A 23,750-nucleotide genomic window follows, 5' to 3' on the forward strand; every position below is an offset into this window, starting at 1 on the left:
CAGGGCAGGGGGACGGTCACTGCCCGGGCCCGGCTGCCACACTGGTGCTGATACAGGCCAGGATGCTGGTGGCTTGGCTGCCTGGACACAAGCTGCTCATGTTCAGCTCTGTCAATCAGCACCCCAGGATATCTCCAGGATTTTGGGGACCCTTGTGCCTCTCAAGGTTTAGCAGGGTGGTCAGAGCACAGCCACAGCACCAAGCCATCCTCACACTCCTGGAGAAGGAAGGCAGAGGAATCAAACCCAATTTAGCTCCCGGGAAAGCATGGCAGAGCAGCTTGCAGCTCAAGAGCCTCCTTGTAAACAAGTCCTTTAATCCACGGCTCAGCAGCTAAGGCAGGAGCGCCAGCTGGTGTTACCTGGGGCAGCTACAGAGATGGAAGCGAGCAATAGTCCTGTCTGGAGTAGAATACCGCTCACCTATTGATATAACAGCCTCCATCCAAAGCTGACAGATGCTTCGGGAGCCATAAGCGGTGCATTAGCTCTCCTCCAGCTCCCCACACTGTCAAGCCAGCAGATATTAGACACGAAGTGGTGGCGCCGGGGGAGCACTGGGGAATGACACGTAATAAAGCTCTGCTGCTCTACACCAACACGCCAGCAGCACAGTGCTCAGGGGTTCGCAGCCTCCCACCCGCCGGTGAAACAGGAGGAGGGTGTGAGGCAGGAGCCCAAAACACCAGCAACCCCCACGGCGCCAGAGACACCTAGCGGTGCCAGAGGATGCTCCCACTGGCGTGAGGTGCTGGACTGCTATGTGAAGATGAAAGCGATCACAGCTGCACTGGCACAGCTTTAGGAGGCACCAGAGGAACATGCAGGGCGTGCGCATCAGCTCAGCCACCTTGGAGGGGATTTACAACCCCTCATTACTTTGGGAAAGGCCATTAAAGCAAACAAGAAATCCATATTCCCACTCCTCGCCCTTGCTGCATCAGCCTTAAAAACTCACCTCCTGTTTCTGGGTTCAAGCTCACCCAGCTAAGAAGTCTGGGATGTGCTGTAGGGGATGGTTTGAAGCCCCTAAGCCTACGCATAAGCAGTGCGGTCTTGGCACATTCCCCTTTTAAAACATCCTCAGGACAAAGAGCAAATGGAGGTGCAACTGAAGGCTGTCGGTAATGGCCAGGCAGCACGTTCAGCCTGCAAAGCCATCAAACTTGGGGTCAAGCTTCCTCACGGTCCAGTCTTTGCTCTCACCTTCCAATCCTTCCCCATCCTCTTCCTGCTCTAAGCAAAGACACGTCCATGCTGGCACCTGCAGCCCCCAAGGATGCTCCATCACACCCCCAACAGATGTTTGCAGAAGGGCAATCCAAACACCTTGAGTGCACAAAGCTCACCATGGGTGACCTGCTGCCACTGTTCCAGCATGGAGCTGGAGGAAGAGATAGAGAGAGTTGTTGCTGTTTTCTTGGTGCTGCTACACCATGATCCTCCTTGCTGGAAGGTTTTGTGTGTCGGATGACAGCTTGTTTCAGCTGCACACAGCACCAGTGTGGTGCTGGGGCCTGCTCTATTCACCATGAGCAGAGGTGAGGAGATGATGTGCTCTGAGCCAGGTCACACCAGCTCCCCTGAGGTAGATGGAGGAGACCCAGCAGCTAATGAGGCAGAAACAGAGCGATCCTTCCCGTGTCATTAGACCAGTTCACAGTTCCTGCAGAACGAAATCACACCCAACAGAATGAGGGGAACCGCCGAGACAGTTGCTCCTCACCAAAGGTGTTTCCATAACATACATCCCCGCATAAGACGGGCTCAGCAAAGGGACAGTGTCACCAGCACAGCTGCTAGACAGCGTGTACAACCAGTGCCACCACCAGCAAGAACACACCTCGGCCCAACACCAACCTGGAGCTGTAGTGGAGACAGACCAAAAGCCCAGACATATTTGGTAGTGAGAGCCCACTGGGACGCCTTTGGTGGCAATCGTGATCTTGCAGCATGCTTTCTAGGGGGGGAGACGACAAAGCTGGTGCTCAAGGCAGGACGGACATCCTGGGGCTCCTCAGAGCTTCATGCTCCTATCTCAGATGGGTCAGCTCCAGCTTGTTTCTCCGAGGCTGTTCCAAGCTTGTCTAAACCTGCCTAAAGTCTCTTCCAAATTTTACAGCCCCACGGCCAACCCAAAAGCCATTTTCTACCAAAAGGGAGTTCTGGTCAAAGAACTACATTGCCTTCCTCTCCCTAACCCCTTCCAGAGGCCTTCAAGGCAGGAAGACATCTCCAACAAACCAGAGGCATCTTCAGGGCACACAACCTGGTGAATAGCAACTGCCTGAGCCCAAATAACTTTTTGCCAGTGTACTCCAGCAGATTCAGGGATGTCACCCCTGGGGAGAAAGTAGTTGAGCCAGCAAGCTCCTCTCCACCACTGGAAAGGATGCTTGGTGCAAGCCAAGAGCTGCTCCTGCTGCCCTAGGTTCTTACTGAGTAGTCCAGCAAGGCTGCAGCATCACAAGCAGCATGGTGAGAGATGAATCTCTCCGGAGGTCTTTGGGATAGTCTCCAGGCACACTGCTGTGCTCACACATGCTGAAGGCACCTCGTTTGGTGTAGACATGCCCTTGGTGTAGTTTTCTTCTCCTGTATCCTTTGGGAGGTGCTTGCTGCATCTCTATACATTTCACAAGCTCCAGCCTTGGACAGGCAGGTCCAGCATCTCCTCAGCATTGCCCTTTACCCCCACCATTAAAAACAGAAAGGCAGGAAACAGGAATGGTTTCACCCTGACTTTTCACTCAAGGACAAGAGATGCCACTATAACAAAAGCCAATGTGCACAGTGAACCAGAAGTGACCAAAGGCAGCACCAGGACTTGTCTTCTGCAGGGCTGACCACGAAAGTCATTGCTCCCAAAGGTGGCAACCAAGCACCAGGTGTTGGAGAAGGATCTTTGCTCAAGTTCATCGAATTACAGCAGACTAAGAATAGTTGGGCTGTGGGAAAGGGCAGGGAGCCTCCAGGGCGCGCTCTGCAATGGTGCCTGTGGGAGCGAGGGGTAATGCTGATGGACAAGCAGATGGGCCACAGAGCTTCACGGTACAGTGAGGAGCAGGAGAAAAAAGGAGGAGAAACCAGAAACAGCTCCCATGTAATTGCCTCTCAACCAGGAACTGGCAGGGGGTGGACAGGATGTTTCTGTGCTCTCTGCCTCAGGGTTGCTCTGCACATCCCTCCTTGCACAGCCACATGGGCTCCTCTGCCCACCATGAGCCTCTTGCAGAATCATAAAATGGTTTGGGTTGGAAAGGACCTTAAGATCATCCAGTTCCAACTCCTGCCACAGGCAGGGACACCTCACACTACACCATGTCACCCAAGGCTCTGTCTAACCTGGCCTTGAACACCGCCAGGATAGAGGTCCTCCTCCACCTTTGCATGCAGCCCCAGAATCGGGGGGTGCTGATGCCCCAGTACTCAGCCCAGACATGCCTCAGTTTCCCTAGCTGAAGGTACTGCATCCTGTAAAGCCATCAGGCTCTGCAGACACAGAACAAGCAGTGCCCCTGCGCTGGCAGCTCAGCAAACCTCCTGCAGGTTTCCTCCAAGCATATCCCCCTGGAGATGCCCCAGCCCTGGGGTGCGCACAGCAGGGCTCCTGAACACTCCTGCTTTTGCTTTCTTGTCCCCACTAGCAAGCAGAGCCCAAAGATGAGGATCCTCGGGACCAATTTTACAACGTGTGGCATCCTTCTGCTTTGGAGCAGCAGAGAAAAAACAACACTTAACAGTTCCCACCTGCCTCATTCCAGACAAGAATGGACCGTGAAGCAGAGAGGTCAGAGGAGTGTGGAGGTCCCCATTCCAAGCTAGCACATCCCAGCCTGCTCTAGCATGATCCATGCACTCCTCTCTTCCCAGATAGCTCAGGTCATGATGCTTTTCCTAATGGGAATGACTTCAGCGCTCACCACCCCCACATCAAGGGTCATCACAGCACTTGGCCCTGCACCAACCACCATTTCAAAACCAGTTTCCCAGTGGGGAAAAAAGAAAGGCAAACTGGGCCCATCCCCAGCTTCCCAGAGCATGTGGCAAGAAGGGAATCCCTCTGGTAGCAGCTCCTGGGAATTCAGGTTTCAGTTCAGCTTCCATCAGAGATAACAAAGACAGTTCCAGTGAGGAACAGACGGTGAATAAAGGTCAACAACAGCTTCATTCTCTGCATGCCACAGTGATGGAAGAGTAGGAGCAGATGTCCAAGAGGAGCTCTTGGATACCCAAACGAGATGAACCTCCACCACCACTGCTCTTTCTCACCTCTGTGCTTCTGGGCTCTCTTTCTGCTTCCAGCCCAAGCTGAAGTCAGACACAATTATGATGAGCTTCCCCCAAGCCTCTCAAAGCAGAAACCTCCAGCATCCCAACAAGGCTGGAGGGAAGGTCAGGTTCCAGCACTCGCCGTGGACCACTGAGCCACCTATTCATCCCTGCATTACTTGGCAGAGCCCCAACAGCAACGAAAACCCATCAAAGGCCCTGAGAAAGCAAAGCAAGCTGTGCACAGATGAGACGAGCTCCAGCGGAAAACAAGATTGGATTGGCTTGGCACGAGAGGCGAAAGCCTGCTCTCCCGCCGAGTCCATTTGAGAGCTCCGCTGGGGTGTTTTAATCCAGCGGGAGATTGCTGCTGCCTCCCAGGGTTTGAGCGGGTTTGTGACAGACCCGTGGGTTGCCAAGCAGAACTGAAGTCGACTCCGATGAGTTCCCATGCAGGCTGGCACAGCCCCTCCACTGGCACCTCCAGAACAAGTCGGCTCTCGCAGGAAGGCAGAGAAATGCAGCTTAGCTGTTTCACCCACTGCCTGGGCAAGGGGGTAACACAACGCATTGGTCTGAGGCAAGTTTTGGCCCACTGCTGGACAGATTAAGGGCCACTCCCACACAGCTCCTCTGTGCTGGTGACCCAGACAGTAGGGGCAAAGCCCAGGCCGTGCCAACAAGCAACAGAGCAGGGACATGGGAAGGAAGGAATTGCCATAACTCCATAATGATACTGTGTGAGAGCAAAAAGCTCTCTGGTGACACTTACCATCCTCTGTCTCTTGCCAGACGATGCCCTCCAGGTTGACACTGGTCCCAGGCTCACAGGGGCCCAGGCACTCAGGCTCCGTGGCCAGGGCCACGTCACAGGTGTTCACTCCCACCGAGCGCGTGCGTACCATGATCTGCTCGCAAGGTGATGAGATGTCATTGTTGACCACGGGGACAAGGAGGTGCAAGGGCAACACCGCAGGCGTGGAGACCGGAGACTCCATCTGTGGGGAAGGAGAAACACGACGGTCACTGCTGGGAATATGGGAAGGAGAACAAGTATCAACAGGCATCTACATTCCTGGAAAACCTCAAGCCCAGGCTGCCACCTTCCCAAGGTCTGTGCCAGCAGGCAGTTCGAGTCCCACACCCCATCACAGGACAAGGATCTCACAGGTTTCTCCCACTCTGGCATGCCCATACACACGTAACCCTGAAAAGCAGGCACTTTGTAGTCATACAGATCACACCCAAAAGTCTCTCCGCAGGAGATATCTGCTCTCCTGCTTCAAAGAGTTTGTGCCAAGTTCCTTCCCTGACGGCTTTTGCCAGAGTAATCATCCCCAGCAAGGATGCCTCTGGCTACTGCTCAGATGTTAATGTAGTCAATGACTTTGGACCTGATGGCTCATTAGAAAAAAAAAATAAAATTACAGGCTTCTGCTCAACTGGCAGGACAGGACCAACAAGGAGCAGCCTCCCTCCAGCACCCATCAAAACCAACATCCTCCTCCTCCCAGATCCAACCTGGGACCACCTGAAGATGCAGATACTCAGATTACATCCCTCTTCTCTGCACAAATATCCACTTCAGAGCCCAATCCAGCTGATGGCCAAGCCCAGTGCGCCAGTGATCGAGCTCTCCTTGTGCACGGAAACCACATCTCACAGCCAGAGCCAGGCTTGGAAAGCCAACAAGCCAACATGCCAAGTGAAACCATGGCCAAGTCACCCTGCTGCTGACAAGCCAAGGTCCTTGGCCATGCTGCCACGCTAGCAGATTGCAGCAGTGTTGGGAGAAGGATGGCTGACAGACTGATTTTGCTGCTGGCCAAGGGAAGGGTAGGGTGGAGACCTTCCTGTCCTTCAGGGTTCATCAGCCAAGCCAGCTGCAAGCAGTCATCCCCTTGCCATGGCTCATGAGGATGTGCAGCAGTTCCGGGTTAGCTGCTCTTCCTCTGCTCAGACCTCCGCTCTTTGTGGTTTATGATCTTGTTAAGATACTGAGGAACCTCAGAAGAGAAGCAGACTAAGGAAACCAATCAAATCATCAGCGAGTGCTGACCTGGGTTTTGGTTTCAAGCAGGGGAAGATCCCTCTTAGACCATCCAGCACTACAGCAAGAGATGTCCTCCTAAACCTCTGCTGAGGATAGATGATTATAATCCTGGAAAAGCCAAGCCTGCTGGTCACCAAGAGTGGACACAGACACCAGTCCACAACCACGTTCAGCCTCGCTGCTGGCTCTCCTTGGCCAACGATGCTGACAGCCACCAAACAGTCAGACTCCCTGAACTGGCCTCCTGGTCCTGATAAGCTGCCAAAATCAAATGCTCCTTTCTATCTCACCTGCCTCCATCCTTCAAGCAAGATGGTAAGCTCTAGCGAGGCTCTTTTTGAAGGGGCTAAAGAAAACAAACTGCTCATCAATGCCACCTTCTGCAAACCAAAAGCAAGTCTCCAACAATGAAAGAGACAGAGGAACCAGCAGGGCTGCCTGGCACTGGTGGGAGCAGACAGAGCCTGGGCAGTGATGGGGAGCTCCCTGTCGCCCCAGGAGCAGAGGTTTGAAGCCATTCAGCTTCCTCCCACTTTGTGACAGAAAGCCCAGCACAGCACAGGAGCATTTACAGTTCCAGCTCTGCTAATTATTGCCTGGTCACATTCCTAATCTGTATTATGCCATGGTGCACAATAAGCAGCTCGCTGAGATCTCGCTAATAAGCGAGGTGGCTTGAGAGGATTTCATATTTCACCCTCACTGGAACAAACAGCGCCTTCCTCGTTCAGCAGCCATGGGGACACCAGGCAGCTCCTGCTCCCTTGCCTGAAGCTCCAGAGCAAAATAAAAGGGCCCAGGGTGGCTCTCCAAGGTGAGGGCAGGAACAGAGCTGCCTCATAGGGGCACATCCGAAAAGAGCTGAAAGCCACACTGGAGGAAGAGACAAATCCATCAATCCCTGAATTCATCCCTCCCTGCATGTGTCTTATCTCCAAGTGCCATGGCTTTTCATCCTCCTGCTTTATTGAGCGAGGTCAGGAGATTCACCCACTGGTGGCTGCAGGAGGGCTGGAGGGAGCTGAGGCAGCCCAGGTCTCACCATCAGCAGGCACCCAGCTCTCTTTGCGAGGCCAGCAGCCAAGGGAGGTGCTGGCACTGGGGCACTGGGCAGCACTCATACCCTCGAGCAGCAGCCCCCACATCTCCAGCTAGCAAGGCTGGGCTGCGATCTCCAGCTCCCCAAAGCAAACCCTGCACCCTTCTGGCTTTCAGCTCCAACAGAGACCACCCCCGAGCAAAGCACTTAACACTGCTGAGCACTAAATCCCCTTTACAGAATGGGAGTTTCTTTCTCTTCCCTTGCCAGGTAGGCTCTAAGATGAAATGCTGGTGAGGGCAAACACGGCTGCTACATGCTCACTGTTGGAGGGAACCTGGAACCTGGTTTGTCTCCAGCAACCCCTCTGAAAGAGTTACATTGGGTGAAGCTTCCCCGTACCAGTGCTGGCTGTCTGCATCCGCCTGCCGCTGCCTCCCCTAATGAAAGCCCTTTGTGTTCCTTGCAGAGCCTTTCCCATCACGAAGAACGTGCTTTCACCACCGCCGAGGACAGAAGTGGAATGGAGCCAAGCCCAGGCGGCAGCGGCAGCCAGCACAAGGGCTGCTTGATGGGGGGAAAGCAAACCCACCAGCACCCGGGAGATGCCAGTCCTGGGGAATCACACTCTGGGTGGCTGATTAAAACCTACCCCTCGACATAAGCTGCACTCCAAGGTGGGACAGGGTCCCATGTGAAGGGAAGCACAGCAGTGGGTGCCAGCATGAGGAGATGCACACAAAGCAGCTCCTGCCATCTTAGAGTGGTGCCAGAGCAGCTTCGTTAGCATCAGTCACCATTAAGGGACTCCAGCAGCCATTAGCTAACAGGAGAAAGAGAAGAGGGCACAGCAAAAATAAAAGCACCATATTAATATTGATGCTAACCCCCAAATCACCCAGAGCATCCACTCCTGTTTATTTGCTTTGCTCCCAATAATCAAAGTCAACCAGGCAAGAAAAGTGCATTTTTGAGCAATAAAAGCCAACAGTGATGCCAAAAACCCAAAGAGCAACCAGCAGAGATATCTGTGGTGCACCTACAAGGACAGAGAAAGTGTGAACAATGCCACCTACAGAGCTACACCCTGCTTGTCAGCAAGGCCTAGCAGTGGTCAGCATTGAGACCACTGATGCATCTGAGATGGTGCTTGGCTTCCAGTGTATGTCCACATCGACAAGCTACACAACACAGTGGCCCATTTTTCTTATCTAGAGTTGTCCTTTAACTCCTGCAGATGGAGACAGACAACAAAAGCCAAGGGGGAGCCTCAGTACTCCTCACAAACTCTCAGCTGCCCTGTGCCAGGAGTCACAACATGGACCAAAACTGTTCCATCACAGTCAAACACACAGCACTGCACCACCTACTAAGAAGAAGAAAAATAACTGTTACAGCTGAACCCAGGACAGGAGCATTGCTCAAGGCTGCAGCCAAAACCTCCCACACCACTGCATGGCTCAGCCCAGCATTTGGGAGCTTTGATGTTGCTGCTCTTGTCCTGCTCCGTCACCACATCCCCAACAGCTTTGTTTTCCCAGAGCAGGACCTCGGAGCATGAACTTCCAGCTCCTTGAAAAAAGATAATTAGTGAGCAGATCCATCCAGTGATGAACATCTTTGGTGGGCATCTTCAAACCTCAGAACTGCAGCACCCAAGGTGTCTCTCCCCCATCACCAGTGACCTCAGTGAGGATTTCAAACAGGAACCAGAATCTTCTACAGCCTGACCCCCAAAGCTGGGTATGCAGAGGCTGAAGACACATCAGTGCCCACCACACACCAGTGGTTCGATCTTGAATCTGCCTTTAAACATTACTCAGTGCTCTCAAACAGACTCACCCACAGCTCCCAGTCATATCCCCCAAGGACAACATCCCAACACACTGGAGGCACACAACCCCAGCAAGTGTGGAGAAGGCTCCAGAAGACACCCTCCCCGAGTAGCACAGGTATCCATGAACTGTGACTGTTTGCTGCTTGGATTTGCCACAGCAAGAAAACAGTGAACAAGAGCTTCCAGCAAAACCCCATGTGCAGGGAAACAATGGCAGCACAAGCAGCAGGTAAAGGATGGAGCCAGGAGCATGGTCTGGGGCAGCAATCCCGACACTTGCCCGCTGCTCTCCCCTCTTGCTCGCTGGAGATTGAAGCTGCTGACATCAAGACATAAAACCAGAAATCTGTTTCAGAACAAAGGTTCCCTTCCCCGGAAAGACGCCAGCTTAAATGAACAGCCAGTTGCTGCCACAGACCATGGGCACATGGGGAGGACCCGGCTGGGGAAGTCTGCCCTGGCCACACGTAAGCAGGCCACAAGAACCAAAGCCTGAACAAGGACTTCTGCAAGAAGCTCACTTCCCACTGCTGAAAACAGACCTGGTTATGGTTAATGGGTGTACTGGTGCACCAGGTACAACCTCCCACCACATCAGTGATGAGGAACTGATCCAAACACCCAGGCAATCCAAGCAGTTGTATCAACCCTGGCCACACTGCTGGGGAAATGTAAATGTCACCCAGCACGACCTCCAACAAGCTGCTTCCTCTCCCCAGCAGAGAAGGGAATAAAATCCCTGCATGAACACAACCAGTCTTATCTCAGTGCTTGCAGCGTTTCAAGATCAAGAGGAGGCAGACGCCGCAGAAGCACGGTTTTGCATATTACTGCATCTTCAATAAAGCCAGGAACAGTATCCAAGACAGACGTGCTGGCACCAAGTCACCTGCTCCAACCACTTATAAGACTATCAGGTCTTCTCCAAGAAGGTAAAAAAACCCCTGAAAGGTGTCTCCAGTAAGAGAGAGGTAGTGAAGAGCAGTGACAAAAGGGGAAAGCCGGCACGAGTGAGAGACATGGAAAGAGGAAATCCAAGCTGGAACCTCTGAGCATTGGTCCCAGCAATCAATTGAGGACATGTTGTTGGGGTTTTGGTTCACCTACCACCAGCAACTGATACCCCATGGTGCGGCTGCACCAGTCTCGCCTCCTTTATGGAATTAAAACATGAAGCAGCTGGGTTGGTGACATAAAGGGGAAAGATCCCATGCACTAGAGATGTGTCTGACTCAAGGGAGGCCAGAGATGGTTGGAAACATAGAGCCTGACCACAGATGGCTGCAAGTATGCTTTGTGTTGACCAACAGAGCCTATGGCCCCTTCTTCTTTGGTCCCATGCAGAGGCTGCTTCTGGCCACTAGAGTCATCCTTACCTTCGGCAGTGCCCTGAGCAGGAAAGCTCCAACGACAGCAAGCAACTTCCCACTGGGAACCCAGGTCCCCCATACTGTGCCCATGCTACTGACAACATGGCCAGCACCACTGGTGTGCAGTTGGCTTCTGACTCCAGCTGACATCAGCCACGTGTCCCTCAAGCCAAGATGCTGAGTGGAACAACCACCATGGGGCAAAGTCTTATGTTTATTCATTTTCTTTCCTGCAAACCCAGCAAGATAACCAGCCACCTCTACCCAAGCACAAAAAGGAGACACAGCAGATGCATCTCCTGAGGACTTTCTCAACCACCAGTGCAGCCCAGCAGTTCAGTGCCTCCCTTCATGGACACACATGTCATCTTCTTGCTTTCTGGGCTGGAAGCCATCATCTGTTCCCCAGGAACTGGCTTCCCAGCACAGTCTCAGCGCTGCACCCAGCCTTCTTGCAGAAGACAGCTCTTCAAGTCCCTGAACCCCCCAGCTCACAATGGATTCATCAGCTGCCCTTTATCGGCCACTGTCAAGCAGTCAGCCCCATCTTCATTTTCTGGTCTGCTCCCACTAAAAGACCTTCACACAGGCAGACAAGACGCAAGAGGACCAAAGCCACAACAGCAGCGAGGCAGACACATTTTCTACTTTGGACCACGTGAAATTCATGCCCAAATCCAAGCAGCACTAAACCAACCACCGTTAATACCACCACTCCTTGACCAGCACATTAGAGAAGCCAAAGGAGCAACGTGAAAGGTTTCACGAACACCTCAGAGCATCAATCTGCCAGAAGGAGGATATAAATCCAAGAGGCCTTTCACGAACCACTTGCTGTGTGTGATGCAGCTCCAGACATTGTTGAAAGCCCGCTGATAACCACTGGCTACATAAAACCAGGACACAGAGGTTGCAAACAGCCACGCTAGAGACAATCCTAAAACAGCCATCCGCTGAGCCCACAGAGGAAATCACCTGGAAAAGCAGCAACTTTGTGGCAAGTTGCTTTAACCCTGCCAACTCCCCTGACAGCAATAAGACCTATAAGGTCTGTCTCACCCTACAGCGCACCACATTGGGATCCTGAGCACCAGGGCCATGGGCTCATCTGGTAATAACCACCCAAGCAGCTCTAGGGATGAGGAATATGAGAGAGCTTGGCACCAACATTTAGGCAAATCAACAGGTTGTCCTGCCACTCAGTATGGGTAACCCTGTAACTCCCAGGAGGCTATAAAGCAAGCAGTTAATCTCTGGTTTTAGGGAGAAGGATATTAGGCTTGAACTGAAGTTCCTACTGCAAGTATTACCATGCTCATGCCAGGTATGAGCCCTAGACAGCAGGTTTCATTGCAGTTAGAGGTCCCCATGCGAACACCCAGGTCCAGGTCCTTCTCAGAGGATACACAACTCCTCTACCACCTAGTGCCATGGTTTAGTGGTGGACTTCGCAGTCCTGGGGTAAAGGTTGGACTTGATGATCTTAAAGGTCACAACTCCTCCTGCCTGGTTCAACTTTTTCTTCATTTTTTCACCTAATTTTTCTCTACCCACCTCTCTCTTGCAAGTCTAAACCTCCACCACCCGGAGGCTGGGGATCCCAGGCCATCAGCAATAGCAGCAGGGCACGGCCATGCGAGCACACACACCTGCGTGCAGCCTCGGAGCACTCGTAATTAAATCATTTCACTAATTAATCATGTCCATCCAGGCACAATGCTTTGCACAAAGTTCTTATCTTTGGAAAGCTGTATTACAGAAGTCAAGCAGAGAAGAGACAGCTCGAGATTTACTAACAATCTCAGTATAAAACTCTAGCAGAAGGGAGGAGATGGATCCAAGACTTGCAGCAGAAATGAGCTGGGCTCACACTACTTCAGCTAGGATGGGCTGCTCTGCTTCTGGGCACACAGGGACCACCTTTCTCCCCATCTATCCCAGTATCCAGAGCAACTGCATTATTAGCACCCATTCCCAGGTGAGAAGGGACAAAGCCCAGCCCACAAGCCACTGCAACCACTGCTGAGCCAAAGTACCCATGGTGGGCAACGCAACCAATATGCACAGATGCACTTTCATGATACCACATAAAACTTTTACATCTGGTAAAGCGCAAGAGATATTGTGAAAAAAGGCCCTTCTACTTTCAGAGAAAGGCCTAGAAAGGACCTTCTAGGTGAAAGATGGGCTTGATTTGCAGTTGTTTTCATCAGCCAAGCTGTAAATGTGGCATGGGGACAGCTGTACCTTCCACAACAGCCAGAACTACAGCTTCCTTTGCATCTCCCAACATCCGAGGGCTGCAAATAGATCCAAAAGCATCAGTCACACTTGGAGTCACTATGAAAGAAAAGCCATGGGGATATAGAGTTACAGACACGCATAAATCAGTTGAGCATTACCCCATGGAGGTCCTTCCAATAATCCAGAAAGGGAATATCTCCAAGATGACATTTTAGCATCACAGACCGGTTTGGGTTGGAAGGGACCTTAAAGCTCATCCAGTTCCAACCCCCTGCCACGGGCAGGGACACCTCACACTAGAGCAGGTTGCTCCAAGCCACTGTGTCCAACCTGGCCTTGAACACTGCCAGGGATGGGGCAGCCACAGCTTCTCTGGGCACCCAGTGCCAGCGCCTCAGCACCCGCATCGTAAAAAATTTATTTCCAATCTAAATCTACCCTCTTGGTCTTCATCCATGCAACGTGACCTGGGGTTCCTCTCAACACAGAGATGGCACAAAGGTGCAAAGCAGTGTCACCAAGCTGGCTCAGCTACACTTGTTCTATTTCCCATAGCTACCGGTAACCTAGGTACTAATGCAGTGAGATCAGCTTGCAAAAGCGACCCGGAGGCAGAGCCAGGAGCAACAAACAGCACTTTGCCCACCAAACCCCCCTTGCCTCTTCCTACCCCAATTCACCTGGGATACAGTATGGGAGAAGGGGGAGTTTCATACTTTTTTCCTGATGGCTCTTCTCAGGAGAGCAGCAGTTGCACTGAGCTCTGGACATCTCGTTACTTGAAAGGACACAGGCAAATTGGAGGAAGTTCAGAGAAGAGAAACAAAAACAAGAAGGCTGAAGGGACTGGCTTGGAAGAGGAGATTGAAGAGCTAAATATGGACAAATTGGTTCAGCATCATGGGGACATCGTCGTAATCCACAAACACATGGGAGTGACAACTTCAAAAGGAGAGAGAGGAATTATGCAGGGAGATGCAGAGGGTGACAGCAGGAGGAATGAGCTGTATCAAGGATAGGAACATCTAAGAAAGATGTTGGCCACAGCTTCCTAGAGTGAAATTTTTCCTAAGCACACCAATATTTTCCAAGTGGAAAAATCCTTCATCCTTCCACTGCCCTCCTTTCCATATCCTTCCGTCAGTACCACAAGGCACCCACATCACTCCCCATGGCACCCCCTCAGCACCCAAGTGCTGCTGACACCCCAGTTTCCCCCCATGCTGGGCCATGAATCACCAACCACCACATTCATGGTGCTCCCAAGACACAGCAATGATCCTCGTCCTCTCCCTGAGAGCCAACATCCAGCAGTTCAGGGCTTGCCCAAGTTCAGACGAGGCACCAGTAAATCTCAGGATGGCCATATTCTGGCAGGGTTATTTTCTCTTCATGTTCTTCCATACTGCAACCATGCTAAAGAGCATCACTGTGATGCAAGAGCAGCTTCAGCACAGAAGTCTGCAGATAAGAAAAAAATCATTCTCATTGCATCAGTCTACCTACAAATGGCAGTTGGATCATTTTCTAAGCAGTTCTTCTGCACAAGAAACCCAATAGCCTGAGGCTACAAACAACATTTGCTCTGTGTGGATTCATCTCCAAGGCATGAGAAGCCAAGCTGTGTTCTCAGTGCTTGTACCTATGACATTTGCTTGGGGAAGAGGTGGGAGGGAAGGAGATAACACAAGGTTCCTGCAAAATGGGGTGCATCTCCTGAGCTACCTACACAGGTCCTGGAGGAGAAGTAGCACTAGGGGAGCATCGCTTCGAGGCACCAGGGGACACTCGCCTTGGTGGCATGCTGAGAAGCGTCACCTCTCATTCCTCTCTCCAGACCACAGCATGCAGGCAGCTATGATCTGGGGGAAAAACAGCAAATCCATTCCCTGGACACTACGTTTGGAGACCTATCAGCACACCACACACGCACTGCATGAGCAGGAGTGTTTTACACACACATTGTAGCCGGGTATCCGCGGCTCCTGGAGAGGCTCAATTCCAGGGTGACACACGTGTATTTAAGATGCAACAAGCAGCTAAGTCTAAGAGGAGTTTCAGATGTATTTATCCCTCAGGCAAGAGGAGACATCTTCCTTCTCCCTGTGTAATATTAAAGACCTATTTTAGCATGATTTTCACATCCCAGCCCCTGCAGGCTGCACGTTTAGGAAGCTGCCCACTCGGCTCTGATCTCCTCCTCTTGTAGGTTTTGCTTCAGTTGCCAAGAGAGTCCCTGGTGGTTTCCGGACACAAACCCAGCTCTGCCCAATACCTCATGGGGAGATTACAGGAGGGGAGCGAGCAAGAAGTAGGTCAAATCACATAATATAGGAGGACGTGGGTGAGCAAGGGGAGAGTGTCACCGTGCGTGTCCCATGCAGTGTGGCTGCAGAGGAGGGACGAGCACAGCGCTGCCCTCTGAGGACTCGCATAGAAAGGTTCCCAGTGCCACGTGTCTCCCTGCACACAAGATGGAAACCTCCTCACATTAAGATGAGGCATGACAAACGTCTTCATTTTTTGTGCTGGGTCCCAGAACTGCATCTCCCCCAACTCCCCATAGCCCAGAATTCCACCAAATGTGTTTCAAATGTGCCATTTTTGAAGCAGCACATGCCAATACTCCTGTTCCGGCTGATGCATGCTGTGTTCTCCCCAGTCCCTCAAGTAATGGCTTGCACCCCTGTCCATCAGCTCCCACCAGGAACACGCAGGCAGCGGCACCTGCAGGACACAGCCATTTCTACAGGAGATTTTCCAAGCCAATTCCTGAGGTTTTATAGTGACTGAAATCAAGCTGCTGTCTCTCCAACCTCCAGGCGGAACGATGACAATCGCACACACCAACCCCAAAGCAGCACAGACCGTGCTCACATTGCCATGAAATCTCTACTGATGAGCTGCAAGAGGAGGAGGTATGAGCTTTGCATGTGAGCCCATGGGCTCCCATCACCTACCATCACTCCGGATTTTAATCCCAGCCTTGGAGATGAAAAGCAGCTCTCCTTTCTTTGGTTCAAATGTCTCTCGGTGCCTGTGGCCTGATCAAAAGCATTCACGAGGAGGAAGGTGAACTGAGCTGGGTTCTGCCCAGGAGCATGGGCTTCATCATGCCTGGGAGAACATCCTACCCACGCTGGGCTTTGCCAACGAACCCTCCTGCAGTACAAGCCCGATCTGCACCCACCAGATCAGTAACACAGCTTTGCTCAGAGTTGCAGCATTCAACACAGCCTGTTTTTAACACCCCAAGCACGACAGTGTTAAGTGAGGCACCTTCGCTCCCACTGACCTTCCTGTGCAGCACGAGTCAAGCCCTGGGCACTCCTCCTGGGTCCAGTTTCTCCTGCATTGCCTTGGCCATAAACACACCCCTGCGTCAAGCACAGCACCTTGCAAATCCCATGCTGCTGAACACGGTGGGGATGTGATGCCTCAAGGTCTCACCCAGCAGGTTTTGTGCTGACAGCCGCTGGCTGCAGAGGAGCGATCGATGGCGGGAAGCTGAACAGCCTGGGGGAGAGGAGACAAGCTAGAGCCAAGCCAGCCCGTAACTCATCACCTGCAGGCTACCCACCAGCCGAGAGCTGCAGCCAGGCTGGGGGCTTTCAGCACATCTAAGGGAGCAGAGCTTTGTGATCCACATCACAGGGTGATGCCGCCCGCAGTCATGCTCCTCCTTGAGAGCATTCCATAGAAAACCAGCTTCAAGTGGCTGTTCCAGCCCATAGAGAGAGGAAGAGCTTGTATCTGAAATCCAAATAAGCCCCCAGCAAAGGGAGATGCTGACACCACCCATGGCTGAAACTTTCTTTCAGCCCAATTAAGCTCCAAGAAGGTTTTTAGCGTCTAACCTCAGTTTCTCAGCCTGCACACAGGGATACCCATGGGTCACCGAATTCCAGCTAATGAGAAATCGCTCCCCTTTGCCACCGAACAAAGCACAACACTTGTTTTTAAACGAGACACAAAACAGTCACCACCAAAAAGCCACCATCCCATGCCAACAACTGCTGTGCCTCCTTCACCCAGCAGCACCTTATGCACACACATGTGCAGAAACCAGCTGCCGGGGCTGGCAGGCACACGGGTCACATTCAACCAGGGTCATGTTCAGCCAACATGCTGGATTTTCAGCTGGCATCCTTAAAACAAGGCAAAGATGCTGCTAGAGTCAGACCCACCAGGCCCAGATCTTCACCACTTTTATCCCCTGCCTTCTTGAAATGTCACTGATTCTTCACATTGACAGCCAGCTAAAGCAGAGTAATCCTATGTCATGAGAAAGAGCAGAATAACAGTAAATAAGGGTATTTTAGCACCTAGGACACCATGCTCACGGCACTTTGCCATGTGTCAAGCTTTGCTGGCCACTGCAGGCCTGGGCTTGGACACCCATCATTAAAAATCAGACGCTGCCCTGGGCTGAGAGGGATCATAGTGCCCTCATCAAAACAGGTAGCCAGTGGAGGAGAAGGGGAGTTCTGCCTGGAAAGACACAATGGAGTTGTAATCCAGAGCCCGGAGGGGGTTTATGCCCATCAAGAGGGGCATAGAGGAGCCCTTGGCAGGAACAGGGAGTGCTGATGCTGCACCTTGAGCACTCCGGCCGGCCTGGGAAAGCAACCACGGGTTCAGCAATGGAAGCCCACGGTGGCTGCCAAGCACCCCAATGCCTGCATAGAGGCTCCCAGCTGCACAGAGCAATTCCAAGGCAAAAGAAGTCAAGAGGGAGCAAGCACTGGGGTTAATCATCTGTGGCTGTGTATTTCCACCTCCTCCATCCTCCCCTCCTGCCTTGATGAGAGCTGGGAAGGGATCGGGGAGCTCCTCAGCTGCTCCCCAGGGCTTTCCACACCCAGCAGAGGGACAATTAAAGAGTCATCTTGCCCAAGAGATGCTGAGGGTTCAGAGCTGGATTCCACCAAAGGTTCAGAGCTGGCCAGGAGGCCAGGGGTGGGCATCACATGCTGTTCAAGTCATCCTTCTGGTTGCTCCATAAAAAGGATGTCCTTATGCAAGGACTCCACTACCCCACACTTCCAGGCTCCTCGGGAAGCCGGTCCCACAGTGCTTCTGGCCTTGGATTCCTAATTAAGATTTTTTTTTCCAAGTCTCAGGGAGGGAAAAAACCTCAAAATACAAAATCAACGCGAGTGGGACAAGGAAAAATACCAGAGTCCCTCCCAGGAACATCATTGTCACATACCTGTCCTGGACCAGTGTCATGACCCAACAGCATCCCCTAAGAGAGGATTCCCCATTACGAATGGGATGGCCTTCTAGAGCCTACACTGGAAGCTACAGGACTACCACAATGGTAGGCCAAGAGCTTTAGATACCTCTACTTCAGCCTGAAGCAGCAGAAATGCACTTCTGACTGTAATAAACCCATCTGACCTTTAATCACACTAATCACTCTCTTGAAATCATGGGAGTGGTGTGTCTGTACACACTCATCTGCTCTTACTTTGTACCTAGTGGAAAGAAATAACAGCTTTTTATTGACAATAATCACAAGACATTATTTGGAGTAAGGGAGAAGGTCCCCAATGTGCCAAGTAGCAGCTCCAGGCTGCCAAGGCCTGCTGATAGGCTGCTTGTCTGCTGCCAGCAGGGCTGTCCCAGGCCTAGACACTGGCCAGGGAGTAGCAGGGCCGTGCACACCCGTAGAACACCCCAGGAGCAGGCAGGAAGGTGAACACGAAGGCAAGAGGCGGATGGATAGATGGATGAACAGCTGCTTGTGGTAAGCCCTGTGCTCAGAGCAGTGTGGGCAGCACACCTGCTGACCACCCTACGCCCACTACCCACCACTTTGGGTCAACATCTGCACCTGATGGTGACTTTCATCAAGCAGAGGCAGGAAGTGCCTGGCACCCTTCAGACATCACCAAGCTCTTCTCTATAGCAGACACGTCCCCTGAACATCATCACATACCTCATGCAGGGACAACCAAGGAGCTTCCCAAGGACCTCCAACACAACACAGGCCAGTAGCACAACTCAAGGACATTGGCCCTGGGCAACCCAGCTCACTCCCACCAAGAAAGCAGAGGCACAGGGCAAAAAAGGACTTAGGAAGCAAAGAACAGCAGTGTGGAGAAACCATGCAGCCCCAGAGCTGAATTTATGAGGGTCCCTGCTCGAGGGATAAAATGTGCCCAGCAGCAGCGGCTGCCAGGAAAGGAGAAGGGCAGAGTTGATATGTCAAACCCCAGAGATGCTTCTTGGCCATGAAGAATAAAGACAAAATGCTGGCATTTGAAGGGCGCTACCTCAGAGAAGACTGTTGATGGCAGGGATGAAAGCCTTAGCAAAGCTGCATGGGGACTAGGAAAGGACATGGGGCTGGGAGGGATTCAATAGGATTAAAGAGATTAAACTTGGTAAAAAGCCAAGAAATTACTCCCTTCACATGGAGGAAACACCACCACAGACATGATGGAGAAGGGGATCCGAAGAACATACCTAAATAAAATAACAGTAACCAGAGAGATACAAATAAGATATAAAAAGCCAAAGAGCAGCGCTAGAGGATCAGCACCAAGTTCCAGAAGGAGCAAGCGAAGAGACCAGAAGACATACAAGGCTCGAGAGCCAGAGAAGGCGGCACCAGCTGAAGTCATGCCTTGGGCAGAGCTACGCAAGCAGGGAGAGATGTGGGATGCAGACCAGTAGCAGAGAAAAGCCTTTCTCCATTTATCAGCTCGTTCCTTCCCACCCAGAGCAGAGAAAATGTCTCTGTGACCCCTCTGGCCTCCACGCCAGCAGCCCCTGCAGCTGCTGGCCTCAGAGATACCTGAGCCTGGGCCCTGTTCCTTTGGCTAAGCATCTCCCATGGTCCATGGCTGTCACTCTTCTTCCCTTGAAAGCCAAGGGACCGTTACTCACCAGCCCTCCAACTTTAGCTGCCGCACGGATGATCCCCAGCCCCGCAATATGTGCTACCCATCACTTATCTCCACCTCAGCCTGGCAGCTCTGGCCCTTAGACATAGCAGCAAGAAGCCATCCAGGTTCTGCTCTGTTCACATCCTCAGGAGCAGTGAGAGCCAAACAGCACCTTCTCAGGCCAGCAGAGACACCCCTGCCCAGCCCTGCCCCAGCTACTTCCCCTCTCATGGAGAACCCAGCCATGAGCTGCCTCCTCAAGCCAGCAGCTCCCACCACCCCACACGCAGGCAGAGGAAGGCCTGTGAGAGAGTGAGCACAGCGGCTGCAGACACATCTTGGTCTAATTGCGTCAGCAACCACTAAGCAATTAACAGCAGAGAAGAGGAGGGAGAATAGGGCACTGGGAGAAAGGGATGCAGCAAGCAAAGGGAAGCAATTTACCCTTTTCCCTAAGGAGAGTGGCACTATTTACATCCACAGCTGCAGCGGCCTCACCTGCTGCATCCCTCTCCTGGAGCATCTCTTGCACTATACCCACACCACTACATGCAGATTCCTTTGTGCTTTGGGAAAAGCCCGAAGTCCTTTTCCTGAAGTCATCTCTTAGCTCCAAACAGAGGTCTCTGAGCCTTCCCCATGCACAAACCCTCCCGCAGGCTTCCCAAGTGTCACGAGCCATCGTAAAATCCCAGGTCAGGCAAACACCACCAAGGGCAGGCAAGGACTGGAGATGGAGCCTCCCACCACTGTGCTGGGGCTCTGGTCTGCAAAGGCACCGCAGCTCCCATCCAAGCACAGCCCAGTGCCACCAACCACAGCCATCAGGAGAGCAAGGCTCATCCCCAGCAGACATTGTCCTTCAGTGCCTCTGTGGCTCAATCCCAGAGACTGCAGCTCCCCACATACAGCCTTGAAAGAGGAGGCGCTGGGATGCCAGGAAAGTATCATCACCAAAAAGCAGCAAAACAACTGCCAGGATCCGTGACCGGCTTCACTGCATCTTTAGACACAAGAAGCAAATGCTTAAGGAGAAGGCTGAATGCAGCAGCACTGGCAGCTGGAGCATAACACTTCAAGGAAGGGGAAATCAAGCAGGAGCTGCTGGTCTGATCCCTAGCTGGAAAAGCTGGCCCTGAAAGGAAGACAGACAAATGACGAAAGCATCCATGGGAATTGTCCACCAATCAGTTTGCAGCCTTCTCACCTAACCCTCCTCTTCATCAGGCCTGGCAGCCTGGTCTGCGGACCTACTGCTCCTGGTTGGAACCGGCAGAGCTCCTGCTGCTGGAATACAGCGCTATGGGAAGTTTCTGCTCTGATCAGTGAGTGTGGGACTGCCAGTACTCACACAGCTCAGGGCCTGGCCGTGCCACACCAAGCAGGTCCTGCTGCACTTCGGACAGTAACAGAAAATGGCTTTTGGCTCATGAACAAACCAGTGCAGAGCTGTGGATTCATCGCCCTCCTGCTCCCTATGCTTCACAGGGCAGCCTGAGACACCTCACAACTCAGCACTGGTAACACATCAAGCCAAGCAAAACCCTTGGCCAGACCCAATCCCTCCTCCTGCTTGTTAGCAAACCTGCTGGTGGCTTCAAAACCATCCAACAAACAGGGCTCTGAATGCCCTTACACTTGGAGAAGAGGCACAAGCCACTCTGCTGGAAAGCCACCAGCTAGGGTGAGGAGGTGGCAGGAAAGGCTCAGCCGGCAGCAGAGGCTTCTCTCTGAGAATACCCACAGGAACAGCCCACTGGGCAACCCCAAAGGAGACACCACCATGTTCTACTGCGTTCATGTCACTGTTTGTAGAAAAAAGATGAGGCACAGAGCCCATTTCCAGGATGTGGTTGCTCCTGGGACAGTTTGTGACCGATCACAGCAGATGAGTGAAGATCTGGTGCAGTTCAACCCCCACAAGCTGGAAACCTGATGCACCCCAATGCTGAGCACCAGGCAATTAGTCAAAAAAGAAACTTTGCTACAGCAAAACCATCCTTCACTCATTGATCCTTGGCCTTTAGAGATTTAGGCTGTTGGTTGGGGTTGGGCTGCAGTCCTTGTGTCCATAAGAAGAATCATAGTCCTGTCCATAAGAAGAAGCCTAGAACCACGGAATGGTTTGGGTTGGAAGGGACCTTGAAGGTCATCCAGTTCCAACCCCCTGCTACACGCAGGGACACCTTCCACTAGAGCCGGTTGCTCCAAGCCCCTGTGTCCAACCTGGCCTTGAACACTGCCAGGGATGGGGCAGCCACAGCTTCCCTGGGCACCCTGTGCCAGCGCCTCAGCACCCTCACAGGGAAGAGCTTCTGCCTCAGAGCTCAGCTCAATCTCCCCTCTGGCAGGTTAAAGCCATTGCCCTTGGCCTGTCCCTACAGGCCCTTGTCCAAAGCCCCTCTCCTGGTTTCTTGCAGCCCGTTTAGGCACTGGGAGCCACTCTAAGATCTTCCCAGAGAGGTCTGGTCTCCCCAGAGTGCAGCAGAGGGGGAGAATCTCCTCCCTCGGCCTGCTGCTCACACTCTGGGGTGCAGCCCAGCCTGTGCCTCCAGTTTATCTGAGTTACTTTCTGTGCTCATCCTTTGAGAAACCATGTTAAAAAAGGAGAGGGGCCTGGAGGAGAAGCCCTACCTGCTCTGCCGCCCCAGTACACCGATCACAAGCAGCACGCTCGCCCAGCACGAGGAGCAAGCAGTAGCTTCACGGTAGATACTGTATTTGCCAAGAAGCAGGAGGGAGGCACGAGGCACCGGCAGCAGCAGGCAGTGATTTATAAAGCCAACGTGTTTTTCCAGGTCACACATGGATAGGAGCCTCACCTCCTCAGCAGGCAGGGAGCCAGGCCCATTAGCTGTCATATGCTGCAAGCCATGGTGCCAGCAGCCAGACCCGGATCACCCAGCTTGTTTGTCAAATAAATAAGTAAAGCCACGCAGATGCAGGCAACCAGCTCTTGTTCAAGCCCCTGCTTGCTGGTGGAAGGTGAGCCAGCACATCAGATGCGTGAAAGCATGTAATAACTGGAGGCTGCTCCTCCCAGGAGCTCCTGGAAAGAGGGATGGCAACGGGCAGGCAGGAGCATCGCTCATGGGAGCAGCTCTGCAGCTGCCTGACGCCTGCCCATGGGTGTTCTCCCACCTCCACGCACCCGAAATTCAGCACCAGGGCTTTCGTGGCGTTACAGGCTTCAGAAGCAGAGCTGGCTGCTCCGTGAATCCCACAGGGAGCTGAGCAGCCCCTATTCCAGGCAAGGAACAAGAAGCAGAACAGCCTGTGTGAGGAGAGGGTGCTCCCAGGTCTGCTCTCACAAGCCACATGGCTTCTACAATCAGCCCTTGCTAACAACCACACTGTCGTGTTGTTTGTTTGGGGGGTTTAAATCAATTTTAAGAAATTAATTTCTCAGAAATTTAAACTTAATGAGGTATTTCCTCCAAATCCCATTTCCTCCACAGACCAGAGGGATAAGCTGAGAGCCACCTGCACCCGAGTCAGCCGAGAGCGGCCAGGCTGAACCACAGCAGCTTGAAGGACACAAGCTCTGTTGATGTCAGCTGCCAACGCCATATTAACCTTTTTTCCCTTCCTTCTGTTTTACCAAGTAATCCCCAGATGCAGCCACTCCACAGCAAGATGCCATTTGATATTCCTCAGGGAGTCTCGGAGCCTTTCTTTCTCCTGGGATCACGAGTGGGAAAAGGTTTGCAACGCTTGTTTGACAGCCCTGGAGAGCAAGTGCAATGCAAATCCCATCATTTCTGAAGCATATTTCATCCAGTTTTAAGAGAGAAACCAAATTACAGGGAGACCCAAGATGTGCAGGTTGAGACTTAGAAAATTGCTCAACGGTTGTGTTGTTCCCTTCAGTTCTGCCAGATGCCCGAGGACACCGATTTTCCAAGGAGAAGATATACAAAGATCCCCCAAAAGAAGACATGCAACATCTGAAGCATCCAAGCTAATCACTGATGAAAATAAAGCCCAAATGATATAAGCTTGGGTTTTGAAGGAATGAACAAACCTGGAAGAGACAAAC

At 52.4% G+C, this 23,750-nt stretch overlaps 1 protein-coding gene across 1 annotated transcript in view; it reads right to left on the reverse strand.

Moving 5' to 3' along the window:
- Positions 1–23,750, reverse strand: part of ZNF609 (zinc finger protein 609) — a gene marked incomplete at its 3' end in the record, with an annotated part of 50,947 nt that overhangs the window by 7,890 nt on the left and 19,307 nt on the right. Inside the window, 1 exon segment of the mRNA XM_010016877.1 lies at positions 5,045–5,270. Within this exon segment, the coding sequence (XP_010015179.1) occupies positions 5,045–5,270 (226 nt within the window).

This window comes from Nestor notabilis, unplaced genomic scaffold (assembly GCF_000696875.1).
Source record: "Nestor notabilis isolate BGI_N333 unplaced genomic scaffold, ASM69687v1 scaffold14626, whole genome shotgun sequence".
NCBI lineage: Eukaryota > Metazoa > Chordata > Aves > Psittaciformes > Psittacidae > Nestor > Nestor notabilis.